The following is a 21463-nucleotide window of genomic DNA, read 5'->3' on the forward strand; positions in this document are numbered from 1 at the left end:
ATAATCAATGGTGTCCACAAGATGGCGGTAAAACCCACAGCTAAACTACATAAACAAATGATTGAAATGATTATTTTGCGAACCTTGTGCAATGCGCGTCTCAACATCCGCAAAGTTGTCTTCGTTGCTGCTGCCTGACTCACAGGTTGGTGTTCTTCTTTCTCTAGGTGTATCTTTTCATTTGAGCTATTCAGTTCTCTCTCTCTCTCTTTATTATATTTTGTTTTACAACAGTTAGAATTCTGGAATATATTTGTCATTCGTTGTGAATGCATGCGGTTACAATAATTAGCTGAATCGCACAATCCCTGCAAGCATTTCAAGTTAAAGAAACCTCCTCTGCCAGAGCTCTGCCAAGTTTAGGCTGCTAAACTCAACCGTGCGCCAATTCTTAATTCTTCAAAGGCCATGGTGACACATTGTTGACAGACTGCTCAAAGGAAAGGAAGTTATGACAGTTTTGGTCAGTTTTAGTTAGTGATTAGTTCTATAACATTCTGTTCATGAACATTCCTTTGCAAAGTCACTGGATGAAAATGTCATAATAGTCCGTTTATTGTTTAGTGTTGCATTAAATCTATTGCAAAACAGGTTTGAGATAAATTGGATGATATGGGATGGAACTGAAACCTCAGTAATAATGGTTATGTAACCCTTTAATTACAGGCCATCCTGTAAAATACTAGTTTAGGTCGTTTGAAGAATGAAGTCAGAACTGAAACGATGGCTAGTATATTAGGACTTGATGTCAAAGGCTGTGTTGTATCTAAATGTGCTCTATGTCATGTCTTTTGACAGGGTGTTATGTCACATTATGTGTGTTGTATGTATCTAGCTGTGTTCTGGAGTCCAGGGGAGTGGCTTCACAGTGTACATTCTCTCTAGTCAACTCCAGCACAAAGGTCTGTTTGTGTTCTGGCTACTGATTTACACCCTCTGTCTGTTGGCTTTTCAGGGTAGCTACACAAGTGTGTGTGTGTTTGTGCGTGTGTGTGCGGGCGTGTTTAACTAAATTTGTGGGGATCAGAAGTTCCCACAAGAATAGTAAACAAACTAATTGAAATGCCGTGGTGATTTTAGCATGTACATCTTGGTGGTGCAAACTCCTCAATTGTTTTTAGATGCATGCCAGCAAAGCCATGACACAGCACAGCACTAAACAATACATCAATCAAATCTAATTTCATTTGTCACATGCACCGAATACAACAGGTAGACCTTACAGTGAAATGGTTACTAACAAGCCCTTAATAACCAACAATGCAGTTTTAAGAAAATACCTAAAAAAAGTAAGAGATAAGAATAACAAATAATTCAAGAGCAGCAGTAAATAACAATAGCGGGCTATATACAGGGGGTACCGGTGGAAAATAAGTATTTGGTCACCTACAAACAAGCAAGATTTCTGGCTCTCACAGACCTGTAACTTCTTCTTTAAGAGGCTCCTCTGTCCTCCACTCATTACCTGTATTAATGGCACCTGTTTGAACTTGATATCAGTATAAAAGACACCTGTCCACAACCTCAAACAGTCACACTCCAAACTCCACTATGGCCAAGATCAAAGAGCTGTCAAAGGACACCAGAAACAAAATTGTAGACCTGCACCAGGCTGGGAAGACTGAATCTGCAATAGGTAAGCAGCTTGGTTTGAAGAAATCAACTGTGGGAGCAATTATTAGGAAATGGAAGACATACAAGACCACTGATAATCTCCCTCGATCTGGGGCTCCACGCAAGATCTCACCCCGTGGGGTCAAAATGATCACAAGAACGGTGAGCAAAAATCCCAGAACCACACGGGGGGACCTAGTGAATGACCTGCAGAAAGCTGGGACCAAAGTAACAAAGCCTACCATCAGTAACACACTACGCCGCCAGGGACTCAAATCCTGCAGTGCCAGACGTGTCCCCCTGCTTAAGCCAGTACATGTCCAGGCCCATCTTAAGTTTGCTAGAGAGCATTTGGATGATCCAGAAGAGGATTGGGAGAATGTCATATGGTCAGATGAAACCAAAATATAACTTTTTGGTAAAAACTAAACTCGTCGTGTTTGGAGGACAAAGAATGCTGAGTTGCATCCAAAGAACACCATACCTACTGTGAAGCATGGGGGTGGAAACATCATGCTTTGGGGCTGTTTTTCTGCAAAGGGAACAGGATGACTGATCCGTGTAAAGGAAAGAATGAATGGGGCCATGTATCGTGAGAAAACCTCCTTCCATCAGCAAGGGCATTGAAGATGAAACGTGGCTGCGTCTTTCAGCATGACAATGATCCCAAACACACCGCCCGGGCAACGAAGGAGTGGCTTCATAAGAAGCATTTCAAGGTCCTGGAGTGGCCTAGCCAGTCTCCAGATCTCAACCCCATAGAAAATCTTTGGAGGGAGTTGAAAGTCCGTGTTACCCAGCGACAGCCCCAAAACATCACTGCTCTAGAGGAGATCTGCATGGAGGAATGGGCCAAAATACCAGCAACAGTGTGTGAAAACATTGTTAAGACTTACAGAAAACATTTGACCTGTGTCATTGCCAACAAAGGGTATATAACAAAGTATTGAGATAAACTTTTGTTATTGACCAAATACTTATTTTCCACCATAATTTGCAAATAAATTCATTACAAATCCTAGAATGTGATTTTCTGGATTTTTTTTTCTCATTTTGTCTGTCATAGTTGAAGTGTACCTATGATGAAAATTACAGGCCTCTCATTTTTTTAAGTGGGAGAACTTGCACAATTGGTGGCTGACTAAATACTTTTTTGCCCCACTGTATATACAGGGGGTACCGGTACAGAGTCAATGTGGAGGCTATATACAGGGGGTACCGGTACAGAGTCAATGTGGAGGCTATATACAGGGGGTACCGGTACAGAGTCAATGTGGAGGCTATATACAGGGGGTACCGGTACAGAGTCAATGTGGAGGCTATATACAGGGGGTACCAGTACAGAGTCAATGTGGAGGCTATATACAGGGGGTACCGGTACAGAGTCAATGTGGAGGCTATATACAGGGGGTACCGGTACAGAGTCAATGTGGAGGCTATATACAGGGGGTACCGGTACAGTGTCAATGTGGAGGCTATATACAGGGGGTACCGGTACAGAGTCAATGTGGAGGCTATATACAGGGGGTACCGGTACAGAGTCAATGTGGAGGCTATATACAGGGGGTACCGGTACAGAGTCAATGTGGAGGCTATATACATGACGTAATCCATTGCGCACCCGCTTACGTGTCCGGTCTCAGTCTGTGTGGAGCAGACATGGAGTGTGTGTGTGCATGACTTGACCCAAGTCCAGATTTTTCTTCCTGGTTACCCATGTTGGTTTACAATGAGCTTTACATGTATAAAGACACAGTACAGTATGTCTGTGAACGGGTATCTCTATTGACCCAGCCTATCTACTGTATTTATAATCCTTTAACTACCTTGTATCAAACTGAAGATTACATTAGCCTTCTTCAGTTCTCAGATAAGTGTAGTTCGGCAAAACACATTCACAATCACACATACATACAGCATCTGTGAAGGTCAAGTTGCAGGGCTGCAAGTCAACAATGATGAACTGACCGGGTTCAATCACAGTCACCAGGATCTGTGAATGGGCCAGAGATGCATAATGTCAGTGACACAGTCATTATCTAGTCGCCTTGGCACCTAGAGAGCTAGGAGGAACACATTGGCACACCTGTATTACAAGACTCTCATGATATCACCACTGACATTCAGAAGTTTAGACGAGATGACAAGAGATGACAAGAGATGACATAGAGATGACATAGAGATGACATAGAGATGACGAGAGATGTAAAACAAAGAAGTGTTGCACCAACCACTCACCCTGACCTTAACCCTGACCTTAACTCCAACCTAACCCTGACCTTAACTCTGACCTTAACTCCAACCTAACCCTGACCTTAACCCTGACCTTAACTCCAACCTAACCCTGACCTTAACCCTGACCTTAACTCCAACCTAACCCTGATCTTAACCCTGATCTTAACCCTGACCTTAACTCCAACCTAACCCTGATCTTAACCCTGACCTTAACCCTGACCTTAACTCCAACCTTAACCCTGACCTTAACCCTGACCGTAACTCCAAGCTAACCCTGACCTTAACCCTGACCTTAACCCTGACCGTAACTCCAACCTAACCCTGATCTTAACCCTGACCTTAACCCTGACCTTAACTCCAACCTAACCCTGATCTTAACCCTGACCTTAACCCTGACCTTAACTCCAACCTAACCCTGATCTTAACCCTGACCTTAACCCTGACCGTAACTCCAAGCTAACCCTGATCTTAACCCTGACCTTAACCCTGACCGTAACTCCAACCTAACCCTGACCTTAACCCTGACCCTAACCCTGACCTTAACCCTGACCTTAACCCTGACCTTAACCCTGACCGTAACTCCAACCTAACCCTGATCTTAACCCTGACCTTAACCCTGACCTTAACCCTGACCGTAACTCCAACCTAACCCTGATCTTAACCCTGACCTTAACCCTGACCTTATCCCTGACCTTAACCCTGACCGTAACTCCAACCTAACCCTGACCTTAACCCTGACCGTAACTCCAACCTAACCCTGATCTTAACCCTGACCGTAACTCCAACCTAACCCTGATCTTAACCCTGACCTTAACCCTGACCTTAACCCTGACCGTAACTCCAACCTAACCCTGATCTTAACCCTGACCTTAACCCTGACCTTAACCCTGACCGTAACTCCAACCTAACCCTGACCTTAACCCTGACCATAACCCTGACCTTAACCCTGACCGTAACTCCAACCTTAACCCTGACCTTAACCCTGACCTTAACCCTGACCGTAACTCCAACCTTAACCCTGACCTTAACCCTGACCGTAACTCCAACCTAACCCTGAGCTTAACCCTGACCGTAACTCCAACCTTAACCCTGACCTTAACCCTGACCCTAACCCTGACCCTAACCCTGACCCTAACCCTGATCTTAACCCTGACCTTAACCCTGACCTTAACCCTGACCTTAACCCTGACCCTAACCCTGACCTTAACCCTGACCTTAACCCTGACCTTAACCCTGACCGTAACTCCAACCTAACCCTGACCTTAACCCTGACCTTAACCCTAACCCTGACCTTAACCCTGACCTTAACCCTGACCTTAACCCTGACCGTAACTCCAACCTAACCCTGACCCTAACCCTGACCTTAACCCTGACCTTAACCCTGACCTTAACTCCAACCTAACCCTGATCTTAACCCTGACCTTAACCCTGACCTTAACCCTGACCTTAACCCTGACCCTAACCCTGACCTTAACCCTGACCTTAACCCTGACCCTAACCCTGACCTTAACCCTGACCTTAACCCTGACCCTAACCCTGACCCTAACCCTGACCCTAACCCTGACCCTAACCCTGACCTTAACCCTGACCTTAACCCTGACCTTAACCCTGACCGTAACTCCAACCTAACCCTGACCGTAACCCTGACCTTAACCCTGACCGTAACTCCAACCTAACCCTGACCTTAACCCTGACCGTAACCCTGACCGTAACTCCAACCTAACCCTGACCCTAACCCTGACCGTAACCCTGACCGTAACTCCAACCTAACCCTGACCGTAACCCTGACCGTAACTCCAACCTAACCCTGACCTTAACCCTGACCGTAACTCCAACCTAACCCTGACCTTAACCCTGACCGTAACTCCAACCTAACCCTGACCGTAACCCTGACCTTAACCCTGACCGTAACTCCAACCTAACCCTGACCGTAACCCTGACCGTAACTCCAACCTAACCCTGACCTTAACCCTGACCGTAACTCCAACCTAACCCTGACCTTAACCCTGACCGTAACTCCAACCTAACCCTGACCTTAACCCTGACCGTAACTCCAACCTAACCCTGACCTTAACCCTGACCGTAACTCCAACCTAACCCTGACCTTAACCCTGACCGTAACTCCAACCTAACCCTGACCCTAACCCTGACCTTAACCCTGACCATAACTCCAACCTAACCCTGACCTTAACCCTGACCGTAACTCCAACCTAACCCTGATCTTAACCCTGACCGTAACCCTGACCGTAACTCCAACCTAACCCTGACCTTAACCCTGACCGTAACTCCAACCTAACCCTGATCTTAACCCTGACCGTAACCCTGACCGTAACTCCAACCTAACCCTGATCTTAACCCTGACCGTAACCCTGACCGTAACTCCAACCTAACCCTGACCGTAACCCTGACCGTAACTCCAACCTAACCCTGACCTTAACCCTGACCATAACCCTAGGTGAAGAAAAACAAAACCATGTGATCAATGGTGAAAAAGTCACTATGGCTATCACATGATCATCCAGGCTGACCTCTGTGTCAAAGGGAGTGGACACTGAATGGTTACTGTAGATTGGGCTGAGGGGTGTAGAGAGGAGGGGAGAGGGAGGAAATTAGTGAAAGTACAGAGATTGAGCAATGACTGAGAAAAAAAAGACAGACAGACAGACAGACAGACAGACAGATATTATATCCTGTTCTGTTAAATGGTCCTGCGGGTGGCGCATGGCTTTCTCTGTGGAAAACACTCAGCATCAGCTGGCCTAGCAACAGTCACCCCGGCAACCACTGAGGAAACTCTGCCGAGACGGGAGTCAGCGAAACACACAGCCGTGTGTGTGTGTGTGTGTGTGTGTGTGTGTGTGTGTGTGTGTGTGTGTGTGTGTGTTCATATCTCCATCTACTCCATCTGTAGGATGTTTAAGTTGAGAGATGTTTTATTGTGCTGATAGTCCCTTTTATTCCAACCAGACATGCTGCTACATGAACCAATAAACTAACACAGAGAGCAAACAGCATCACCAATAAACTAACACAGAGAGCAAACAGCATCACCAATAAACTAACACAGAGAGCAAACATCATCACCAATAAACTAACACAGAGAGCAAACAGCATCACCAATAAACTAACACAGAGAGCAAACAGCATCATCAATAAACTAACACAGAGAGCAAACAGCATCACCAATAAACTAACACAGAGAGCAAACAGCATCACCAATAAACTAACACAGAGAGCAAACAGCATCACCAATAAACTAACACAGAGAGGAAACAGCATCACCAATAAACTAACACAGAGAGCAAACAGCATCACCAATAAACTAACACAGAGAGCAAACAGCATCATCAATAAACTAACACAGAGAGCAAACAGCATCACCAATAAACTAACACAGAGAGCAAACAGCATCACCAATAAACTAACACAGAGAGCAAACAGCATCATCAATAAACTAACACAGAGAGCAAACAGCATCACCAATAAACTAACACAGAGAGCAAACAGCATCACCAATAAACTAACACGGAGAGCAAACATCATCACCAATAAACTAACACAGAGAACAAACAGCATCACCAATAAACTAACACAGAGAGCAAACAGCATCACCAATAAACTAACACAGAGAGCAAACAGCATCACCAATAAACTAACACAGAGAGCAAACAGCATCACCAATAAACTAACACAGAGAGCAAACAGCATCACCAATAAACTAACACAGAGAGCAAACAGCATCACCAATAAACTAACACAGAGAGCAAACAGCATCACCAATAAACTAACACAGAGAGCAAACAGCATCACCAATAAACTAACACAGAGAGCAAACAGCATCACCAAAAAACTAACACAGAGAGCAAACAGCATCACCAATAAACTAACACAGAGAGCAAACAGCATCACCAATAAACTAACACAGAGAGCAAACAGCATCACCAATAAACTAACACAGAGCGCAAACAGCATCACCAATAAACTAACACAGAGAGCAAACAGCATCACCAATAAACTAACACAGAGAGCAAACAGCATCACCAATAAACTAACACAGAGAGCAAACAGCATCACCAATAAACTAACACAGAGAGCAAACAGCATCACCAATAAACTAACACAGAGAGCAAACAGCATCACCAATAAACTAACACAGAGAGCAAACCGCATCACCAATAAACTAACACAGAGAGCAAACATCATCACCAATAAACTAACACAGAGAGCAAACAGCATCACCAATAAACTAACACAGAGAGCAAACAGCATCACCAATAAACTAACACAGAGAGCAAACAGCATCACCAATAAACTAACACAGAGAGCAAACAGCATCCAACATGGGAATACACACACTCTCTCTCTGTCTACACACACTCTCTCTCTCTGTCTACACACTCTCTCTCTCTGTCTACACACACTCTCTCTCTCTGTCTACACACACTCTCTCTCTCTCTGTCTACACACACTCTCTCTCTCTCTGTCTACACACATTCTCTCTCTCTCTCTCTCTGTCTACACACACTCTCTCTCTCTCTGTCTACACACACTCTCTCTCTCTCTGTCTACACACACACTCTCTCTCTCTCTGTCTACACACACTCTCTCTCTCTCTGTCTACACACACTCTCTCTCTCTCTGTCTACACACACTCTCTCTCTCTCTGTCTACACACACACTCTCTCTCTCTCTCTCTCTGTCTACACACACTCTCTCTCTCTCTCTGTCTTCACACACTCTCTCTCTCTGTCTACACACACTCTCTCTCTCTCTGTCTACACACACACTCTCTCTCTCTCTGTCTACACACACACTCTCTCTCTCTCTGTCTACACACACACTCTCTCTCTCTGTCTACACACACACACTCTCTCTCTCTACCTACACTCTCTCTCTCTGTCTACACACACTCTCTCTCTCTGTGTCTACACACACACTCTCTCTCTCTGTCTACACACACACTCTCTCTCTCTGTCTACACACACACACTCTCTCTCTCTCTCTACACACACACTCTCTCTCTCTGTCTACACACACTCTCTCTCTCTCTGTCTACACACACTCTCTCTCTCTCTGTCTACACTCTCTCTCTCTCTCTCTCTCTCTGTCTACACTCTCTCTCTCTCTCTCTGTCTACACACTCTCTCTCTCTCTGTCTACACACACTCTCTCTCTCTGTCTACACACACTCTCTCTCTCTCTGTCTACACACACTCTCTCTCTCTCTGTCTACACACACTCTCTCTCTCTCTGTCTACACACACTCTCTCTCTCTCTGTCTACACACACACTCTCTCTCTCTCTCTGTCTACACACACTCTCTCTCTCTCTGTCTACACACACTCTCTCTCTCTGTCTACACACACACACACTCTCTCTCTCTTTCTACACACACTCTCTCTCTCTGTCTACACACACTCTCTCTCTCTCTGTCTACACACACACTCTCTCTCTCTCTGTCTACACACACTCTCTCTCTCTCTCTGTCTACACACACTCTCTCTCTCTCTGTCTACACACACACTCTCTCTCTCTGTCTACACACACACTCTCTCTCTCTGTCTACACACACTCTCTCTCTCTGTCTACACACACACTCTCTCTCTCTGTCTACACACACACTCTCTCTCTCTCTGTCTACACACACACTCTCTCTCTCTCTGTCTACACACACACACTCTCTCTCTGTCTACACTCTCTCTCTCTGTCTACACACACACACACTCTCTCTCTCTGTCTACACACACTCTCTCTCTGTCTACACACACTCTCTCTCTGTCTACACACTCTCTCTCTCTGTCTACACACACACTCTCTCTCTCTCTCTGTCTACACACACACTCTCTCTCTCTCTACACACACACTCTCTCTCTCTCTGTCTACACACTCTCTCTCTCTCTGTCTACACACACTCTCTCTCTCTGTCTACACACACTCTCTCTCTCTCTGTCTACACACACTCTCTCTCTCTCTGTCTACACACTCTCTCTCTCTCTGTCTACACACACTCTCTCTCTCTCTCTCTCTCTGTCTACACACACTCTCTCTCTCTCTGTCTACACGCACTCTCTCTCTCTGTCTACACACACTCTCTCTCTCTCTTTCTACACACACTCTCTCTCTGTCTACACACACTCTCTCTCTCTCTCTGTCTACACACACTCTCTCTCTCTCTCTGTCTACACACACTCTCTCTCTCTCTGTCTACACACACACTCTCTCTCTCTGTCTACACACACACTCTCTCTCTCTGTCTACACACACACTCTCTCTCTCTGTCTACACACACACTCTCTCTCTCTCTCTGTCTACACACACACTCTCTCTCTCTCTCTCTCTGTCTACACTCTCTCTCTCTGTCTACACACACACACACACACACTCTCTCTCTCTGTCTACACACACTCTCTCTCTGTCTACACACTCTCTCTGTCTACACACACACTCTCTCTCTCTCTGTCTACACACACACTCTCTCTCTCTGTCTACACACACACTCTCTCTCTCTGTCTACACACACACTCTCTCTGTCTACACACTCTCTCTCTCTGTCTACACTCTCTCTCTCTGTCTACACACACTCTCTCTCTCTGTCTACACACACACTCTCTCTCTCTGTCTACACACACACTCTCTCTCTCTGTCTACACACACACTCTCTCTCTCTGTCTACACACACACTCTCTCTCTCTCTCTGTCTACACACACACTCTCTCTCTCTCTCTCTGTCTACACTCTCTCTCTCTGTCTACACACACACACACACACACTCTCTCTCTCTGTCTACACACACTCTCTCTCTGTCTACACACTCTCTCTCTCTGTCTACACACACACTCTCTCTCTCTCTGTCTACACACACACTCTCTCTCTCTGTCTACACACACACTCTCTCTCTCTGTCTACACACACACTCTCTCTGTCTACACACTCTCTCTCTCTGTCTACACTCTCTCTCTCTGTCTACACACACACTCTCTCTCTGTCTACACTCTCTCTCTCTCTGTCTACACACACTCTCTCTCTCTCTGTCTACACACACACACTCTCTCTGTCTACACACTCTCTCTCTCTCTCTGTCTACACACACACTCTCTCTCTCTGTCTACACACAATCTCTTTCTCTGTCTACACACACTCTCTCTCTGTCTACACACTCTCTCTCTCTGTCTACACACTCTCTCTGTCTACACACACTCTCTCTCTCTGTCTACACACACACTCTCTCTCTGTCTACACACTCTCTCTGTCTACACACTCTCTCTCTCTGTCTACACACTCTCTCTCTCTGTCTACACACACACTCTCTCTCTCTGTCTACACACACTCTCTCTCTCTCTGTCTACACACTCTCTCTCTCTCTCTGTCTACACACTCTCTCTCTCTCTCTGTCTACACACACACTCTCTCTCTGTCTACACACAATCTCTTTCTCTGTCTACACACACTCTCTCTCTGTCTACACACTCTCTCTCTCTGTCTACACACTCTCTCTCTCTGTCTACACACTCTCTCTGTCTACACACACTCTCTCTCTCTCTGTCTACACACACACTCTCTCTCTGTCTACACACTCTCTCTCTCTGTCTACACACTCTCTCTCTCTGTCTACACACACACTCTCTCTCTCTGTCTACACACACTCTCTCTCTCTCTCTCTGTCTACACACACAATCGGTCCACTACCCCGTAATCAGTTCACACACAAACACAATATCAATAATGTCACACACTGTGCACACAAGCTCTCCATTTGTGAGCGGGTCAACATTTCTCTCCATGTCTCAGTACCCATGTAACAATCTCACCACCTTGTTGTTCTTGGAGACCCAGCAGTCAGAGAGACAGATAGACAGACAGACAGACAGACAGACAGACAGACAGACAGACAGACAGACAGACAGACAGACAGACAGACAGACAGACAGACAGACAGACAGACAGACAGACAGACAGACAGACAGAGGTGATAGGATAGTACAGTTGGAGTTTGAAAAAGCTTTGGGTCAAGATGGGAGGTAAGTCTGTAGAGCTGCTAGCATGTTTGTTAACCTTTACACTTCTCCATTAATGTAATAGAAGATTGAAGTGTTACCTGGCTGATTAAAGGTTAAATAGGTTCACCCACACCAGCCACTTTCTGATGCGATAGTGACCAGATTGGAGTTGACGTCTTTCAGACATTTTACCTTGACTAAAGATCAGGTGAAACAGAATCTTCTACAGTGGTTGTACATCTATTCTCTTTTTAGTCGCTGCCTGATGAAAACCTTGTAACTTAGCCGCTTTGTTATTGTTTTTACCTTTATTGAAAGTGGTAACACCCCTCAGTGTACTCTGAACATTTCAGGACCAAGAAAATGTATATAACATTTTTATTTAAATTAGCTTCTGTAGTTTAACAATTGCATATTCATTAATGGAAAAAATATGGCTTTTTTTTATTTCCTGAAAAGTTGATATTTTGGAGATCAGACAGCGACGTTTTATTCCATAGAAGTCACTGATGCAAAGCCAGTTTTCTACAGTCCTCAGCAGAATGTTTCTAGTCTGCTTATCATCATTCAGGAAGCATCAAGCGTAATATCCTAAGAATTTTATTGTATGAATTTTGGTTGTGTTATAATAGTTATTGTTGGTTGTTTGGTGGTTAGATGTTGAGGGCTGTATACCAGAATTAGGCAGTTAGGTTTGCATTGCCAGGAGTTGACCCAGAGCACAGTGGTGGTTGGTCAGCATAACCTGAGGTTCATTGACTCTCCAGGAACACACACACACACACACACACACACACACACACACACACACACACACACACACACACACACACACACACACACAGGCTAGACATTGTCCTCACACATAGAACACTTTTTCAGCTATTGTCAGTATGTCATGTCCACACACCCAGCCATATCTCTCCTTCTCTCCTCTATGGAAAGCATGCACTGATCTGTACATTGCAACACAGTGTTGGGACCTAGTCTCAGCCTTACAGTCAGCCAGAACAGGTGTCTATTTTGGTCAGTAACCAGTTTCAGTCTGTTTCTGTTTGTGAGTGTGTGAATTAGTGATGGGGCTAAAAATCGATACAGTTACATATCGCAATATTAGTGGTGGAAGATATTATATCGATATTTGACTCCAAGTATTGTTTAGTAAATCATTTTTGCTACTGTAGGCAGTGTTATCTAGCACTAGTTGACAGTACCAGAGTCAAAACTCAGGTATTTTTCATCCTATCGCTTGTTCTCCATTTTCTTTTTAAATAGAGAGCCATCATGTTTTCAGCATGACTGATCAAAATTCATTTTCTGATGCTCTCTCTTGTCTCTCTGCAGCAGACATAGTGAGCAATATGTTTGGAACCTCAAATCACAATACAACTGCAGTATCTAATCGCAATACATATAGAATCATGAGAATCACAATACATATCATATCGGCACCTAAGTATTGTGATAATATTGTTTTGTGAGGTGTGTGTGTGTGTGTGAGATGTGTCAGAGGTAGAACTCTGTGGAACACATAATAATGTGTGCAGCAGGGCATCGGAATTGGGTCACAGAAAGGAGACAGAGGGAGAGAGAGATGGAGAGCGTGATAGAGGGGATGAAGAAAGAGAGCACCGTGCCTAGACATCCCACAGGACATATACACACAGACTGACTAGCACATCACAGACCTCAACAAGCTGAGGTCTCTCTCTCTCTCTCTCTCTCTCTCTCTCTCTCTCTCTCTCTCTCTCTCTCTCTCAGGGGTAGACCACCTCCCTCTCGCTCTCTCGCTCTCTCTCTCTCTCTCTCTCTCTCTCTCTCTCTCAATTAAATTAAATTAAATTAAATTCAATTCAATTCACTTTATTGGCATGACGTAACAATGTACATATTGCCAAAGCTTATTTTGGATATTTACAAAATAAAAAATAAATAAAAATGAGAATCAAAATTGTCAACGGGACAACAGTAACAACAATAACCAAGGGTCAGAATAACCATACATTCAACAATAACAATAGCCATACAGTAGAGTTCATGTGTAGGTTTATTGGTCTGTCAGACACTGTCCCTCAACTTATGGCAGGCAGCAATGTAGTGCGCTGCCAACCCACAGCTCTCTGCGTCCTCCCCCAACAGGACGGGTAGCCTATCCTCATCAAAGAGGGCTTTGAAACCTTGAATAAGGGTTTCAAATTTGGGGAAATGACACTCTCTAATTGTTTTATAATTTTTGACATTTTGTCAGGAAATGCAGCTCCGTCTCAGGTTCTGCTGTTGTGCAGTGGTTGCACAGCCTTTCCTCTACAGGGAGCCAGGTTTTCCTGTGTCTACCCTTCTCAATGGCAAGGCTGTGCTCACTGAGCCTGTACTTTGTCAAGGTTTTTCTAAGGTTTTGATCAGTAACCATGGTCAAATATTTAGCCATAGTGTACTGTCGATTTAGGGCCAGATAGCACTGCATTTTGCTTTGTGTTTGTGCTTGTGTTTCCCAATAAGCAATGTAGTTTTGTTTTGACTGTGTTGTAATTTGGTTTATTCTGATTGATTGGATGTTCTGATCCTGAGGCTTCAGTGTGTTAGTAGAACAGGTTTGTGAACTCAGCACCAGGACCAGCTGGATGAGGGGACTCTTTTCTTTGCTCAGCTCTTAGCATTGGAGGGCTTGGTAATGATATGAGAGGTATTGCAGGGCTTGGTAATGATATGAGAGGTATTGCAGGGCTTGGTAATAATATGAGAGGTATTGCAGGGCTTGGTAATGATATGAGAGGTATTGCAGGGCTTGGTAATGATATGAGAGGTATTGCAGGGCTTGGTAATGATATGAGAGGTATTGCAGGGCTTGGTAATGATATGAGAGGTATTGCAGGGCTTGGTAATGATATGAGAGGTATTGCAGGTCTTGGTAATGATATGAGAGGTATTGCAGGGCTTGGTAATGATATGAGAGGTATTGCAGGGCTTGGTAATGATATGAGAGGTATTGCAGGGCTTGGTAATGATATGAGAGGTATTGCAGGGCTTGGTAATGATATGAGAGGTATTGCAGGGCTTGGTAATGATATGAGAGGTATTGCAGGGCTTGGTAATGATATGAGAGGTATTGCAGGGCTTGGTAATGATATGAGAGGTATTGCAGGGCTTGGTAATGATATGAGAGGTATTGCAGGGCTTGGTAATGATATGAGAGGTATTGCAGGACTTGGTAATGATATGAGAGGTATTGCAGGGCTTGGTAATGATATGAGAGGCATTGCAGGGCTTGGTAATGATATGAGACGGGGTCACTGTATTTTAGATGTTTCCAAAACTTAATTGATCTTTTTTGAGTTTTTATTATTAGTGGATATTGGCCTAATTCTGCCCTGCATGCATTGTTTGTAGTTTTCCTCTGGACACGTAGGAGAATCTTACAGAACTCTGCATGTAGGGTTTCAATGGGGTGTTTGTCCCATTTGATGAAATCTTGTTTTGCAAGTGGACCCCACACCTCGCTGCCATAAAGTGCAATTGGTTCAATGACATATTCAATTCGTTTTAGCCAAATTTTAATAGGTATTTCAATTTGAATTTGCTTTTAATGGCGTAGAATGCCCTGCGTGCTTTCTCTCTCAGATCATTCACTGCCTCATTAAGGTGTCCAGTTGAGCTTATTTTTAAACCTAAGTAATTGTAGTGTGTACAGTACTCTATATTTTTTGTACCAGTTGAGAACTTTGGTCTAATTCCCTGAGATCTGGATCTTCTCTGGAAAATCATTATTTTAGTCTTTTTGGGGTTTACTGCCAGGGCCCAGGTCTGGCAGTACTGCTCTAGCAGGTCCAGGCTCTGCTGTAGGTCATGTGCTGTGGGTGACAGCAGGCATAGGTCATCTGCGAAGAGTAGGCATTTAACTTCTGAATTGTGGAGACTAACACCAGGGGCTGAGGATTTTTCTAGAATAGTAGCCAATTCGTTAATGTAAATATTGAAGAGAGCAGGGCTCAGATTGCAACCCTGACGAAGGCCCCGCCTCTGGTTAAAGAATTCTGTTATTTTCTTACCAATTTTAATGGTGCACGTATTGCCAGTATACATTGATTTAATTATGTCATATGTTTTACCCCCTACCCCACTTTCAATAACTTTGTAGAACAGTCCTGTATGCCAAATAGAATCAAATGCTTTTTGGAAGTCGATAAAGCAAGCGTATATTTTGGTATTATTTTGGTGGACATGTTTATCTATCAGGGTGTGTAAGGTGTAAATATGATCAGTTGTGCGATGTTTTGGTATAAATCCATCTCCTTCCCTCCATCTCCATCCCTCCATTTCCTTCCCTCTATAGCCATCCCTCATCTCCTTCCCTCCATATCCATCCCTCCATCTCCATCCCTCCATCTCCTTCCCTCCCTATCCTCCCTCCATCTCTGTCACCCCATCTCCTTCCCTCCATATCCATCCCTCCATATCCATCCCTCCATATCCCCTCCATCTCCATCCTAACATCTCCTTCCCTCCTCCTCTCTCCTCTTTTCACATCCTCACATGTTGTCAGTACTGCTGTAAGTGTTGACCTTGTCCACCAACATCTGTCCTTCCTCTCCTCATCCTCCTCCTCCTCCTCCTCCTCCTCTCCTCCTCCTCCTCCTCCTCCTCTCTGCCTGTCTTGTGTGTTGACAGCAGCAGTACAGGCTGACTGAGTGTTAAATGTATTTTTTCGTGTCCAACTTTGTATTATTTCTTTTTTTTTTCCCTGTGGGGCATTCAGATCACAGACGACACACCTACTCATTCAAAGATTTTTCTTTATTTTCTTTATTATTACTATTTTATTCATTGTAGAATAATAGTGAAGAAATCATAGCTATGAAATAACACATAATGGAATCATGTAGTAACCAAAAAAGTGTTAAATAAATCAAAATGTATATTATATTTGATATTCTTCAAAGTAGCCACCCTTTGCCTTGATGACAGCTTTGCACACTCTTGGCATTCACTCAACCAGCTTCATGAGGTAGTCACCTGGAATGCATTTCAATTAACAGGTGTGCCTTGTTAAAAGTTAATTTGTGGAATTTCTTTCCTTCTTAACCTCTTACATCTAGACGTTCCGCTAGCGGAACACCTACTCCAATATCCAATGATGGGCGTGGCGCGAAATACAAACTCCTCTAAAATACAAAAACTTCAATTTTTCAAACATATGACTATTTCACAGCATTTTAAAGATAAGACTCTCCTTTATCTAACCACACTGTCCGATTTCAAAAAGACTTTACAACGAAAGCAAAACATTAGATTATGTCAGCAGAGTACCAAGCCAGAAATAATCAGACACCCATTTTTCAAGCTAGCATATAATGTCACAAAAACCCAGAAGACAGCTAAATGCAGCACTAACCTTTTATGATCTTCATCAGATGACAACCCTAGGACATTATGTTATACAATACATGCATGTTTTGTTCAATCAAGTTCATATTTATATCAAAAACCAGCTTTTTACATTAGCATGTGACGTTCAGAACTAGCATACCCCCCGCAAACTTCCGGGGAATTCGCTAACATTTTACTAAATTACTCACGATAAACGTTCACAAAAAGCATAACAATTATTTTAAGAATTATAGATACAGACCTCCTCTATGCACTCGATATGTCCGATTTTAAAATAGCTTTTTGGTGAAAGCACATTTTGCAATATTCTAAGTACATAGCCCAGGCATCACGGGCTAGCTATTTAGACACCCGGCAAGTTTAGCACTCACCAATATCAGCTTTACTATTATAAAAGTTTCATTACCTTTTGTTGTCTTCGTCAGAATGCACTCCCAGGACTGCTACTTCAATAACAAATGTTGGTTTGGTCCAAAATAATCCATCGTTATATCCGAATAGCGGCGTTTTGTTCGTATGCGTTCCAGACACTATCCGAAATGGTAAAGAAGGGTCGTGCGCATGGCGCAATTCGTGACAAAAAAATTCTAAATATTCCATTACCGTACTTCGAAGCATGTCAACCGCTGTTTAAAATCAATTTTTACGCCATTTTTCTCGTAGAAAAGCGATAATATTCCGACGGGGAATCTCCTTTTCGGCAAACAGAGGAAAAAATCACAAAGGCGGGGGCGGTCGGGTCACGCGCCTAAGCCCAGAGTCCCTTGATCGGCCACTTGAGAAAGGCGATAATGTGTTTCAGCCTGGGGCTGGGATGACGACATTCTGTTTTTTCCCGGGCTCTGAGCGCCTATGGACGACGTAGGAAGTGTCACGTTAGAGCAGAGATCCTTAGTAAAAGATAGAGATGGAAAAGAAGTTCAAGAAATGGTCAGACAGGCCACTTCCTGTAAAGGAATCTCTCAGGTTTTGACCTGCCATTTGAGTTCTGTTATACTCACAGACACCATTCAAACAGTTTTAGAAACTTTAGGGTGTTTTCTATCCATATGTAATAAGTATATGCATATTCTAGTTACTGGGTAGGAGTGGTAACCAGATTAAATCGGGTATGTTTTTTATCCAGCCGTGAAAATACTGCCCCCTAGCCATAACAGGTTAATGCGTTTGAGCCAATCAGTTGTGTTGTAGGGGTGGTATACAGAAGATAGCCCTATTTGGTAAAAAACCAAGTCCATATTATGGCAAGAACAGCTCAAATAAGCAAAGAGAAACAACAGTCCATCATTATGTTAAGACATGAAGGTCAGTCAGTCCGGAAAATTTCAAAAACTTTGAAAATTTCTTCAAGTGCAGTCGCAAAAACTATCAAGCGCTATGATGAAACTGGCTCTCATGAGGACCGCCACAGGAAAGGAAGACCCAGAGTGACCTCTGCTGCAGAGGACATGTTCATTAGAGTTACCAGCCTCAGAAATTGCAGCCCAAATAAATGCTTCACAGTGTTCAGGTAATAGACACATCAACTGTTTAGAGGAGACTGCATGAATCAGGCCTTCATGGTCGAATTGCTGCAAATAAACCACTACTAAAGGACACCAATAAGAAGAAGAGACTTGCTTGGGCCAAGAAACACGAGCGATGGACATTAGACTGGTAGAAATCTGTCCTTCGGTCTGATGAGTCCAAATTTGAGATTTTTGGTTCCAACCGCTGTGTCTTTGTGAGACGTAGACTAGGTAAACAGATGATCTCCTCATGTGTGGTTACCCCCATGATAAATCACTGTCATGATTTATTTAGAATTCAAGGCACACTTAACCAGCATGGCTACCTCAGCATTCTGCAGCAATACGCCATCCCAACTGGTTTGCGCTTAGTGGGACTATCATTTGTTTTTCAACAGGAAATGACCCAACACATCTCCAGGCTGTGTTAGGGCTATTTGACCAAGAAGGAGAGTGATGGAGTGCTGCATCAGAGGACCTGGCCTCCACAATCACCCGACCTCAACCCAATTGAGATGGTTTGGGATGAGTTGGACCACAGAGTGAAGGAAAAGCAGACAACAAGTGCTCAGCATATGTGGGAACTCCTTCAAGACTGTTGGAAAAGCATTCCAGGTGAAGCTGGTTGAGAGAATGCCAAGAGTGTGCAAAGCTGTCATCAAGGCAAAGGGTGGCTACTTTGAAGAATCTAAAATCTAAAATATATTTTGATTTGTTTAACACTTTTTTGGTTACTACATGATTCCATATGTGTTATTTCATAGTGTTGATGTCTTCACTATTAGAGAGTGAAGACATCACCGAGATTGCATTCACAGTAAACTGTGTATATGTCGGCTCAATAGGAAATGACCTTTACCTTTAAATTGTGCTACAGATTGAATGGAACCCCTATTACTGTACTGTAGGGTTTGTTTGTAAAGACACCAGCACCCAGACACACTGTGCATCTGATGTGTGTGTTCAATTAAAACAGACTCCAAATTAGAACCGTTTGTCAGATTGCTTCTTGTCTCCAGAATGTCACTGTATACGATTTCCATGTCAGGTTGTAAATGTCATGTAGTGGCCAGTCACAGCATCTGTCCTGTATGACAGTATGTTGCATGTCACGTGACGTCACCCCCCCCCCATACACACACACACACACCCTCTCTTGAATGTCATTGTTCAGAATGCTGCATGATAACCTTCTCAAACCTTAGTTCTGTTAGTCTGAGGCCATCTCTCTCTCTCTCTCTCTCTCTCTCTCTCTCTCTCTCTCTCTCTCTCTCTTCCTCTATATATATATATATTCAAAAGGTTTACATTACCAAAGTAAGTGGAATAGACAAAAAACAAAAAGGGAAATAAATCATCAGAAATTAACAGTAAACATTACGCTCACAAAAGTTTTAAAATAACATAGACATTTCTCTCTCTCTCTTAGCTCGTATCAGACGTTACTCTGACGTCATGCCCCTCCCAGACTCCTTCATCCAGAAGCAGCAGCTGGACGCCAGCATGGCCGACACCTTCCTGGAACACCTGTGTCTGCTGGACATCGACCAGGAGCCAATCACAGCCCGCAACACAAGCATCATCTGCACCATCGGTGAGTTAAATAACTAATCATCTGCACCACATGTCAAAACTCATTCCACGGAGGGCTCAGTGTCTGCGAGCTTTCACTCTACCCTTGTACTTGATGGATGAATTCAGGTCACTAATTAGTAAGGAACTCCCCTCACCTGGATGTCTAGGTCTTAATTGAAAGGAAAAACCACAAACCTGCAGACACTCAGCCCTCCGTGGAATGAGTTTAACACCCCTTATCTACGCCATCGGTAAGTTAAATAACCAATCAGCTACACCATTGGTAAGTTAAATAACCAATCAGCTGCACCATCAGTGAGTTAACCTCTCTGGGGTAGCGTCCCACTCGCCAACAGCCAGTGAAATAGCAGAGCGCCAAATTCAAAAATAACAAGAATCTCATAATTCAAATTTCTCACACATACAAGTATTATACACCATTTTAAAGATACACTTCTCATTAATCCAACCACCGTCTCTGATTTCAAAAAGGCTTTACGGCGAAAGCATACCATTAGATTATGTTAGGACAGCACCTAGACAAGACAAACCACACAGCCATTTTCCAAGCAAGGAGAGGCGTCACAAAAACCAGAAATACAGCTAAAATTAATCACTAACCTTTTATGATCTTCTTCAGATGACACTCCCAGGACTCAATGTTACACAATACATGTATGTTTTGCTCAATAAAGTTCATATTTATATCCAAAAAACCCATTTTACATTGGCGTGTAATGTTCAGAAATGTTTTGCCTCCAAAACTGCCGGTGAATGAGCACATAAATTTACAGAAATACTCATCATAAACATTTATAAAATATACAACTGTTATGCATAGAATTAAAGATAAACTTCTCCTTAATGCAACCGCTGTGTCAGATTTCAAAAAAACTTTATGGCGAAAGCACACTTTGCAATAATCTGAGTACAGCGCTCAGTCACCAAAACAAGCCATACAGATACCCGCCATGTTGTGGAGTCAACAGAAGTCAGAAAATTCACTTACCTTTGATGATCTTCATCGGAATGCACTCCCAGGAATCCCAGTTCCACAATAAATGTTTGTTTTGTTTCGATAAAGTCCATATTTATGTCCAAATACCTCCTTTTTGTTTGCGTGTTCAGTTCACTATTCCAAATGCAGAA

At 43.5% G+C, this 21463-nt stretch overlaps 1 protein-coding gene across 3 annotated transcripts in view; it reads left to right on the forward strand.

Moving 5' to 3' along the window:
- Positions 1 to 55: 55 nt before the first annotated feature.
- LOC106574626 (pyruvate kinase PKM) overlaps positions 56 to 21463 on the forward strand; it is a 35475-nt gene continuing 14067 nt past the window's right edge. The window contains exons 1-2 of one of the 3 annotated variants that reach the window (XM_045718851.1): positions 56 to 145; positions 20169 to 20333. In XM_045718851.1, the coding sequence (XP_045574807.1) occupies positions 20195 to 20333 (139 nt within the window). In that variant the 5' untranslated portion in view covers positions 56 to 145; positions 20169 to 20194. Of the gene's footprint in view, positions 146 to 11654; positions 11868 to 20168; positions 20334 to 21463 lie in introns of those variants that run through there. The other 2 variants (XM_045718852.1, XM_045718850.1) reach the window with 2 other exon arrangements.

The sequence above is a fragment of the Salmo salar genome, chromosome ssa05 (assembly GCF_905237065.1).
Source record: "Salmo salar chromosome ssa05, Ssal_v3.1, whole genome shotgun sequence".
Classification (NCBI taxonomy): Eukaryota; Metazoa; Chordata; class Actinopteri; order Salmoniformes; family Salmonidae; genus Salmo; species Salmo salar.